Genomic DNA, 11516 nt, shown 5'->3' with positions numbered 1-11516 from the left:
CTGCGCTCGCCCTGCTCCCGCTCCGGGCTCTGTCTGTGACTTACTCCCGGGACTGGGCCCGCGCTCGCCCTGCTCCTGCTCTGGGCTCTGGCAGCGACAGGGGAGGTTTTAGAGGAATTCTTGATTTGAGGGCCACCAGTAACTGAAGCCATGACCACCAATAGATGAATTGATTAAAAAACAGGAGCCTCCAAGGTGGAAGGAAAGCAGATATTTCAGCGGATTGCAGGGCTGGGTGGGGACTGCAGAGATCGGGGTAGGGGTAGGCTGTGGAGGGATTGGGAATTGGATTAGGGGAGGCAATGGCCTAGTGGTATTGTCGCTAGCCTGTTAATCCAGAGACCCAGATAATGTTATGGGGACCCAAGTTCAAATCCTACCATGTCAGATGGTGCAATTTGAATTCAATAAAATATCTGGAATTAAGAATCTAACGATGACCATGAAACCATTGCTGATTGTCAGGAAAAACCCATCTGGTTCACTAATGTCCTTTAGGGAAGGAAACTGTTATCCTTACCTGGTCTAGCCTACATGTGACTCCAGACCCACAGCAATATGGTTGACTCTTAACTGGTCTCTGGGCAATTGGGGATGGACAATAAATGCTGCCTAACCAGCAATACCCTCATCCCATGAATGAATAATAAAGAAGAAACACATGAAGAGGGGGAGCTGTTACCAATTTCTGAGCTCTTGTTTTGAAGTTAAGATGGAGTCTGCTTCACTTCTCATTTCAGGAAGCACATTCTAGTTCACAACAACTCACAGCATAAAGCATATTTCCTTGTGCCACTCATTTCACAAGCACTTCAAATCAGTCTCCTTTGGTTACAGGTCCCTCTGAGAGCTGTTGTGGTTCAGTGATAGTGTCTCTAGCTCTGAGCTAGGAGACCCAGGTTTAAGGCCTACATACCCTCTGAACAGGTTGATTTGAAAATGTTTGCCAGTGGAATCTGTAACCTGGTGTCGTGCAAAATCTGACCATGTCCAGCACTGGCACCTCCATATAATGGGAACTATGCTACGTTTATTTGCCTCAGACGGAATCCTCAGACTAATGGAGGAGGGGTTCCTACTCATGTCAGTGTGAATGGAATTCAGGGACTAAGTGGAGTGGGGAGTGGGGTGTGCGTGGGTTTGAAAGTTAAACCCGAGAACAAAAAATAGGGTTGAGCTCAGACGAGGACACGGTGAGAATGAGAACAGTGACAGTAAATGGTTAAAGACATGAGACAGAAATAATTAAGGTTGCATTCCTTTCAGTCAAGTTGGGTTAAACCAGCTGTTTACTATCATGGACTTTCCAAATTACACAAAAGGCATGTTATGCCAGAGGCATGCATTATCTCCTGATTTTATACATCCTTTCTCTAAAGAAAAGGCCATAAATAATATGCCAAATGGGGAGCTGGAAGGGGATGGTGTTTGGGTTTGGGAATCCTCTCAGATCTCTATGCTACTCCAATTCCGGCCTTATGAGCAACCTCAGTTTTAATCATTCTACCATTGGCAGCTAGGCCTTCAGCTTCCTGGGTCCTAAGTCGTGAAATTTGCCTCTTTCTCCTCCTTTATTTAGGACATTATTACATCACATTTCTTTGAGCAAGATTTGGTCATCTGTTCCAAAAATCCTACATGATAAGGTGTTAAGTATTGCTTGCTATGCAGCATCTTGAAATGGTTTCAGAGATGACAGCTTTGTGTACCATGCCTGAGAGTGAAATGGAACACGAAAACAGATGACTGTGGATGTTGAAAATCTGGAATAAAACAAAAAGAAATACTGGGAGTACTCTGGCAGTATCTATGGAGAGAGAAGCTGAGTTACTGTTTCAGCCTCTTAACCTTTCATCAAAACCTCATCCTTGAACAAACTTGCTTGGTTGTGTTTGTTGGGATGTAGTGTACTGTCACTGGGCTAATTATCCAGAGGTTCTAACTCCTGGATTGGAACTATGGGTTCAAATCCCTCCATGGCAGCAGGTAGAATTTAAATCAATTTATAAAACCCAGAAATGAAAGCTAGTGACCACGAAACAGTCATTGATTGTCATCACAGCAAGTGGCAGCACTATGGCTCAGTGGTTAGCACTGCTGCCTCACAGCGCCAGGGACTTGGGTTCGATTTCCTCCTCGAGTGACTGCCTGTGTGGAGTTTGCACAATCTCCCCTTGTCTGCGTTGGTTTCCTCCGGGTGCTCCGGTTTCCTCCCACAGTGCAAAGATGTGCAGGTTAGGTGGATTGGCCATGTTAAATTGCCCTGCAGTGTGCAGGCTTGGTATGTCAGCTATGGTTAAAATACCCATGCAGAGTTATAAGGGTGAGGTAGGAATGGCTGTGATGGTCTTTGGAGGGTCAGTGTAGACCCAATGGGCTGAATGGCATCATTCTGCACTGTAGGGAATTGATGTGACTCCAGAGCTTTAAACACGATATGAAATGGCTCAGTAAGCTACTTGTTCGGGGTAGTCAGGTTAGACAACAAATCCTGGCTGTGCTAGGAGTAAGAGTTGGTCATTTGGCCCTTCAAGCCTGTTCCACCATTCAATTTGTTCAGGGTTGATCATTTAAGTAAGAGCCAAGTTCTCATTTTCTCTCCATATCCTTTGATCCCTTTAGCCCTAAGAACTATGTATAATTCCTTTTGAAAACATTCAATGTTTTGGCCTCAACCGCTCTCTGTGGCAAAGAACTCCACAGGCTCTCCACTCTCTGGATGAAGACATTTCTCATCATTTCAGTCTTAATTGCCATACCTCGTATCCTTAGACTGTGAGCCTTGGTTCTGGACTCCCCCGTGTTCAGGAACAACTTCGCTGTGTTTATACATCCAATCCTGTTAGAAGAAGATGGATAAACTTGGATTGTTTTCACTGGAAAGATGGAGGCTGAGGACCGACCTGATAGAAGTCTACAAAATTATGTGAGGCATAGATAGGGTAGATGGTCGGAAGCTTCTTCCCAGGGTGGAAAGGTCAACTACAAGAGGGCACAGGTTCAAGGTGAGAGAGGGATAGTTTAGGGGTGAAGTGCAGGGACAATTTTTCACCCAGAGGGTGGTGGGTCCCTGGAATGCACTGCCAGTGGAGGTGGTGGAAGCAGGCACGTTAGCAACATATAAGGCATAGCTTGATAGACAGATGAACGGGAAGCGAGCAGAAGGATAGAAACCGCACATGGGCAATAAGGCAGAGCTGATGGCCTACTGGTATTATTGCTGGACTGTTAACCTGAGACTCTGGGGACCTGGGTTCAAATCCTACCATAGCAGATGGTGGAATTTGAATTCAATAAATATATCTGGACCTAAGAGTCTACTGATGACCATGAATCCATCGTTGATTGTCAGGAAAATCCCTCTGGTTCACTAATATCCTTCAAGGAAGGAAACTGCCATCCTTACCTGGTCTGGCCTGCATATGATTCCAGACGCACAGCAATGTGGTTGACTCTTAACTGCCCTCTGGGCAATTAGGGATGGGCAGTAAATGCTCCCTGGCCAGTGATGCCCTCATCCTGTAAAGGAATATATAGTGGGTCTAAGTAAGGATTAGGAATCGGCACAGGCTTGGTGGGCCAAGGGGCCTGTTCCTGCGCTGTATTGTATTGTGTAATTTTACATGTTTCTATAAGATTTCGCCCCATTCTTCTAAATTCCAGTGAATATTGTACTAATCGATCTGGCTTGTCTCGATACGTCAGCCTTGCTTTCTCAGGAATTGGTCTGGTAAGCCTGTCCTACAAAAGAGCAAGGAAAAATGTCCTATGATCCCTGCATTGAGGAACTCCAGAGCCTATGATGGTTTTGGTTGTTGTCTTTCAACATTGTAAAATATAAGCTCGTGTCACTTATTTCTAACTGTGTGAAATTCTAATCTTTTCGCTTTCAGTCCATGTGCTCTCCTGTTGTGTCTTGAGACTTTCAAATGACAAAAAAGAACTTGCCCATTCTCTGGACATGGGCAAGAACAAAACTGCAACAATTTAATGATTATTTAAATGTATTAATACAGCAACCTGTATTTCAGAAGTAAGTAATTGGCTGTGCTCCACTCAGGAAGTTCAGAAATGTTCTTAGAAATTTGTTCTTTCCTGTTCTGTTGAACTAAGCGTTCAATTTATTCACCCTTGGGGAGCAATTTCCCACTTTGACAACTGATGTCAGTAAGATTGCCAATCCTGTAGGATTGTCCGGGAATTAATGTCTAATCTGCTGGATAGAGCTGCTAGCAAGCCAGGAGAGGAAAGAAAGAGCATTAAAAAGAAAGAATCCACATTTTTTTGCCATTCAGTATCTGGGAACACTCTCATTTGTTTGTTATGAAAAATGTTGGAGAGAGAAAGCTGCTGACAGGAGGGGTGGTCAGAGGATAGAGTTCAGCCGGTGAAAACTCTTGTGTCCGTCTGAAGTTTTATCCTTGCCAATTGGCCTCAAGAATTCCCATCTCCAGCCACGATTGGATGTAGACTGCAACTCTATGTGAACCTTGGCAATATCATTTGTCTTCTCCCGACTTCTGTGAAAAATGTTACTCACACTTAAACATTTTCTCGTAGCATGCACATGAGGCCAGCACTTGCCTCCCATCCGTAGTTGCCCCTGTACTGAGTGGTTCCCTTGACTTTTTCAGAGGGCATTGCTGTGGGTTTGGAGTCACATGTCGGCCAGACCAGATAAGGAAGGCAGATTTCCTTCTCTAAAGGATTTAGTGAACCAGATGGGTTTTGACAGCAATCATAGAATCCCTACAGTGTGGAAACAGGCCATTCAGCCCAACAAGTTGACACTGCCCCATTGAAGAACATCCCACCCAGACCCATTCCCCATGTCTAACCATCTAACCTAAACATCCCTGGGCACTATGAACAATTTAGCATGGCCAGTCCACCTACCCTGCACATCTTTGGACTGTGGGAGGAAACCAGAGCACCTAGAGGAATCCCACACAGACACAGGGATAATGTATAAATTCCACACAGTCACTCAAGGGCAGAATCAAACCCAGGTCCTTAGCACTGTGAGGCAGCAGTGCTAACCACTGAGCCACCATGCTGTCCATGGTTGTCAGTGTTACCTTTATTGAGATATGCTTTCAATTCCAGATTTTATAAATTAAATGTTAAAACCCATCACCTGATCGGATGTGAATTGTTCCCAGAGCATTTACACAGGCCTTGGGATAACTCAGTGAATGATTTAACCACTGCACTACCATTTCCCATGAGCTCTGAAGAGGCGGTGATGAGCTGCCTTCTGGAACCACTGCAGTCCATGTGCTGTGGATAGACCCACAATGTCCTAAAGGAGGGAGTGCAGGGATACCCAGTGACACTGAAAGAATGGCAACATATTTCCAAGTCAAGATGGTGAGTGGCTCAAAGGGGAACTTGCAGGTGGTGGTGTTCCCATGTATCTGCTGCCCTTGATCTTCTAGATGGAAGTGGCTGTGAATTTGGAAGGTGGTATCAAAGGAACATTGCCAAATTGCTGCAGTGTGTGTTGTGGATGGTGCACACTAAGTGTCGGTTGTGAAGAGAGTGAAATTGAAGATGGTAGATGTTATGCCAATCAAGTGAGCTGCTTCATCTTGGATGGTGTCAATACTCTTGAGTGTTGGAGCTGGCCTGTTCCGTTAAAGCGAAGGGTATTCCATTATGTTCCTGGTTTGTCACTTGTAGACAGTGGACAGACTCTGGGGAGGCAGAATTCTTGGCTTCCTTCTAACCACATCATTTATATGACTTGCTGAGTTCAGTTTCCAGTCAATGGTAAACCTAAGATGTTGATTTTGGGAGATTCGGCAATGATAATACCATTGAATATCAAGGGGAGACTGTTCAATTCTCTCATGTTGGACATTGTTATTGCCTGGTACTTGAGTGGCATGAGCATTGTTTGCCACTTATCTGCTCAATCCTGAATATTGTCCAGATCTTGCTGGACATTGACATGGACTGCTTCAGTAGCTGACTAGTTGAACATGGAACATTGTGCAATCATCAGTGACCGTCCTCAGTTCTAACCTTATGATGGAGAGTCAGTGAGCAGGACATTACTGATGGAGTGCCGCTTGATAGAATTATTGATGACTCCATCATGATCCTTCGGGGCAGGAACTGTCCACCCTCCCATTGTCAGCAGCTTTTCTCTGTCCAACTTTTGTGACTAACACGTGAGAATGTTCAAAGAAACTAAATGAAAAAGAAACGACTAGTACAGTAGTGCCATAACTTTTTGTGTTGGATATTGAGGTCCATGAATAACAAAGGCAGAAAGTGCTGGAGAAACTCAGCAGGTCTGGCAGCATCTGTGGAAAGAACATCAAAGTTAACATTTTGAGTCCAATGTGACTTCTTCAGACTGATTCTAAAGAAGAGTCATATTGGACTTGAAATGTTATAAGACTATGAGAGATAGGAGCAGAATTAGGCCATTCAGCCCATCAAGCCCTCCACCATTTGATCATGGCTGATAGCTGTTTCTCTGTCCACAAATGTTGCCAGACCTGCTGAATTTCTGAAGCATTTTTATTTCATTAGATTTTCAGCATCCCCAACACTTTGCTTTTATTTTTAATGGTGTCCACCACCCAGAACATATTCTGTGCTCTAGCAAGCTCACTGCTCCCTTTGATGGGGCAGCAATGGCCTCGTGGTATTAGTGCTAGACTATTAATCCTGTAAACCCAGCCCATGATCTGGGACCCTTGGTTCAAATCTTGCCATGGCAGATAGTAGAATTTGAATTCATTTTTAAAAAAAGTCTGGAATTAAGGGTCCAATGATGACCATGAAGATGATTGTTGGGGGGAATACCCATCGGGTTCACTCGTGCCCTTTAGGGAAGGAAACGCTCATCCTTACCTGGCCTGGCTTACATGTAACTCCAGACCCACAGCAATATGGTTGACTCTTAACTGCCCTCCAGGCCATTAGGAATGGGCAGTAAGTGTTGCTAGCTAGAAATGCCCTCGTTCTGTGAGAGAATTTTTAAAAAATGGTGCTCAATATAGAGGAGTAATAACTGACATTGAATACAAAGTATTGTATAAACCTTGATTTTATTGAATGATGGAATAGACTCAAGGGGTTGAATGGTCCCCCTCTGCTTCAGTGTTCCTAATGTTCTTACTGTGAGGAAGCACAGGCAATGCAATGGGAGTGGAGTATGAGGGTGTGAAGCTGTCAGTAATGTATTTTATTTTTGTTCTCTTCCCCCAGATGATGGCGATGAGAATGTGGCTCACGCTGGTAGCAGTGATCCAGGTTGTTCTCACATCTTCCTCGGAGGCTCAAACACAGAAAGGTACCATAAGGATTGTCACAAGAGTGAACGATAACCATCAAATACTCGCCTGCAGGAAAGATCCTTTGATGACGATATGGGCAGATCACTTAGAGCATTTTTACTGTCGACGCCTGCAAGGGAACAGCAGGAGGCAGTGGATTAGGCCAGGCAATAGGCCCGTCTCATAGACAGCTGACATGGGTGGGATAAGTGTTAGAGGAGACTGGGTGAGCAAAAGTAACAGGCAGAATTTCTGGATAAAGTTCAGGATGAGGCTGGATTGGAGTGGAGAGTGTTGACTGGCAAAAGTTGCACCACTGACTTATGTGACGGCTTCGAATGCAAGTTCGATCCCGCTCCCAGGCCATTTTGACAGAGATGGGACTGGAGTCCAGACTGCAGAGCTACCTGTCCACTAATGCCACTTAAAGATGCTTAAAGGCCTATTATCTAAGGCCTAGTGTAGATCCAAGTGGAGCTCGCCTGATGCCTCTTTGACCTCAACTGTGGCCACAGATGGCCCCCTGAAGTGGCATTTTCCTCTGCAGAGGTGGCCTGGTGGCCAAAAGAAGGTCAACATTTCAAAGGTTGGATGGAGGGTGGGGGGTGGTGCTGCAGCTGTCTGGACTGTGCCTGCTCTGTTTCACCTGGACTACAGGCTGTTCCTTCTTCAGTACAGAGGGGCCTCCTGTTGTCCCGGCCGTGCCGAGAGCCCACTTAGACAGTGAGTCCAGACATTGGCTGCTGTGAGACCAATTCAGGGTTAACCATGACTGGGTGAATGTTTCCCTTACAGTGTGGACAGTGACTCTTGTTTGACCCCCCCAACAGGACCCGTTGATCCACAGGGCAAAATCCATAAGTCGTAGGAGCAGATGTCATCCTTTTGACCCATCGAGTTCATTTGACCATTCAATGAGATCTTGGCTGATCTGATCATTCTCAACTCCACTTACCTGCCTTTTTCCTATAACTCTTGAGTCTCTTACTGATTAAAACTTTGTGTCTCTCATCCTTAAATATACTTAATGACCCAGGCTCCACAGCCCTCTGTGTTCCGTGGATTCACTACCCTCTGAGAGAAGAAATTCCTCCTCATCTTTGCTTTAAATGGCTTCTTACTCACAGCGTATGCCCTCTGGTTCCAAACTCTCCCAGAAGGGGAAACAACCGCTCCACATCTATCCTGTGAAGACTCCAATGAATCTTTTATGTTTCAATGAGATCTCCTCTTGTTCTTCTAAACTCCAATGAGTACAAGCCCAACCTACTCAACCTCTCCTCATAAGATGTCTCTCCATTCTTCCAGTACCAGTCTAATGAACCTTCTCTGGACTGGATGTCTGTTATCATTGTTGTGTCCTTGGATAGGATCAACAGAGACGACAGGAAGCAGGGCTTCTGGGAAACGTTACCTGCACATACCTTTAATTATGTACAGGACGAAGCTCAGCATGAAGCTTCACGTGGAACCATCTTTCAATAAATTCAGAAAATGCTGGAGAAACTCACTTGGTCTGGCAGCATCTGTAGAGAGGGAAAGAGAGAGACACACACAGAGTTAACTTTTCGAGTCCAGAATGACTCTTTCTCGGAACAAAAACCTTAAAATGCCTCCAAAAAGGAGTCATTTTCAACTTGAGATGTTAACTCTTTTTCTCCTTCCACAGATTCTGCCAGACCTGCTGAGATTCTCTAGCACTTTCTGTTTTTATTTACAACATTCATAGTATTCTGCTTTTACATCTCACATTAGACTCTGTCGTTGAATGAGCTTGATCACTGATGATGTAGACTGGCTACTTAACAAGTCCCTGTCCTCTTGCTGCATTTGGTTTTGGGCATCTTCTTCAGAAGAGACTCTTTCTTCTACTCCTGCACTGATTTTAACTAATACCAACTTCCTTTATTGCAGCACACCTGGTTTGTGACTTAGCAAATGTTATGACTTTCCAGGTGAAACCAGCTTCATATTTAATTGTGAATGTAGGTAATTAGTTTAGTTATAGTTGGGAACACTCTTTAATTTTATAGCCTCCTGGACTTAACATTTGAGTTCAACAATTTCAGACCACAAACCCCGCCCTTGGTTTTGACACTTACACCCCACTCTCTGCAAAAGCTTCTGTATCTGTGTTTTCCTGGTTTCACTTGCAGTCAGCGTTCATCTTTATTCTGTCATTAGCTCAGTTAACTGGACGGCTGGTTTGCAACGCAGAGTTATGTTGACCGGTTGAGGTTACCATAAAGGACTCTCCTTCTCAACCTGCCCCCTCACCTGAGGCATGGTGACCCTCAGGTTAAACTCACTACCAATTGTCTCTCTTTAATGATTGAGTGGCACTATGGTCCTCTGGGACTGTGGCGAGTTTACATTTGCTCTGGACCCACGCTTATCACCTTCTGCAACCATTACCACTCCCTTAGTCTTTTGTTCTCTGGATGACAACTTTAATCTCCCATCTTAACCTTTCCCTGATTTGCACTTTCCCTGTTCTCCCACGACAGCATCATCAAAATCCATGGCTTTTCCACTTCTGTCTTTGGTTCCAAAGAAGTGTCATTATCAGACTTAAAACAATAACTCTGTTTCTCTCTGCACAGAGGCTGCCAGACCTGCTGAGTTTCCTCAGAACTTTCTGTATTTACCTCATATTTGTTTCACTGCAGAGTCTGCTGTTTTGCATGTGTCTTAAATTCTCATGCATCTTTTCAGCATATTATGGAAGGACTTTAGGACCCTGGAACAACCTTATGGTGATGTTGCAGAACTACTTCCCACATAACATAAATAGCACAGTGTGGGCAGAGTTAGATAGATCAGAGTGGAAGGTCATTAGACTAACATTGGTAAAACAGATTAGTATGTTTCATTATTCATTCATGGGATATGAGCATCGCTGGCTGGTCAGCATTTATTGCCCATCCCTAATTGACCTTGAGAAGGTGGGGGTGAGCTGCCTTCTTGAACCGCTGCAGTCCATTTGCTGCAAGTAGATGCACAGTACCATTAAGGAGGGATTTCCAGGATTTTGACCCAGCTATATTGGAGGAATGGTGATATATTCCCATGTCAGGACGGTGATGGCTTGAAGGGGAACTTGCAGAGGGTGGTGTTCCCATGTATCTCCTGCCCTTGTCCTTTGGGATGGAAATAGTTGTGGGTTTAGAAGGTGCTATCAAAGGAGGCTTTGGTGAATTTCTGCGGTGCATCTTATAGTACACACTGCTGTGACTGAGCATTGGTGGTGGAGGAAGTGGATGCTTGTGGAGAGTGTATACATTGTTAAGATGCAATAAATAGAGAAGGCAGTGGTGGCCAAGTCATTGACTGTATTTAATGCAGAGATAGATAGGTTCTTGACTAGTCAGGTGATCAAGGGTTACTAGGAGAAGGCAGGAGAATGCGGTTGAGAAACATGTCAGCCATGATTGAATAAAAATCGAGAGAACTATGGACACTGTAACTCAGGAACAAAAACAGAAGTTGCTGGAAACTCAGCAGGTCTGGCAGCATCTATGAAGAATAAAAATCAGAGTTAATGTTTTGGGTCCGGACACTCTGATTTTTTCTTCACAGGGCCATGATTGAATGGTGGAACAGACTTGATGGGCCGAATGGCCTACTTCTGCTCCTATATCCTATCCTCTCATTGTCTCATGGAGTTCAACAGAAACCTAACCTTGAAGGTAGCTCTTGAATCCAAAGTCTCAGGGGTGGCTCTGAAGGCACACAACAAAAGGGAACTTTATTTTGCTTTGATCTCTCGTGCTCAGTTATATATAGAATAGAATCATAGAATCATTCAGTACAGAAAAGGCCCATTGCTCCGTTGAGTCTGTACTGCCTGAAATACATTAAATCTGCACTAATCTCACTTGCCATCACTTGTACCATAGCCTTGAATGTTATGCCTTTTCACATGCTCTTCTGAGTCCCAAATTTTATGTGACACATGCAGATATGAGGGGCAAGTGTTTTTTCACCCAGAGAGTGGTAGGAGTGTGGAACGCGCTGCTAGGGGTGGTGGTGGAGGCAGATACGATAGGGGCATTTTAGAGACTTTTAGATAAGTACATGAATATGCAAGGAATGGAGGGATATGGACCAAGGACAGGCAGAAGTGTTTAGTTTAATTTGGTCAGAGATAGTAGGAACTGCAGATGCTGGAGAATCCGAGACAACAAGGTGCAGGGCTGGATGAACACAGCAGGCCAAGCAGCA

General features: G+C 44.6%; 1 protein-coding gene across 1 annotated transcript in view; it reads left to right on the top strand.

Moving 5' to 3' along the window:
* Positions 1-11516, top strand: part of LOC109916443 (collagen alpha-1(VII) chain-like) — a 127001-nt gene that overhangs the window by 32314 nt on the left and 83171 nt on the right. Inside the window, exon 2 of the mRNA XM_048606679.1 lies at positions 7225-7309. Within this exon, the coding sequence (XP_048462636.1) occupies positions 7225-7309 (85 nt within the window). The remainder of the gene's footprint in view (positions 1-7224; positions 7310-11516) is intronic.

The sequence above is a fragment of the Rhincodon typus genome, chromosome 16, assembly GCF_021869965.1.
Source record: "Rhincodon typus isolate 14 chromosome 16, sRhiTyp1.1, whole genome shotgun sequence".
Classification (NCBI taxonomy): Eukaryota; Metazoa; Chordata; class Chondrichthyes; order Orectolobiformes; family Rhincodontidae; genus Rhincodon; species Rhincodon typus.
This window is presented reverse-complemented; position numbering and strand designations above follow the sequence as displayed.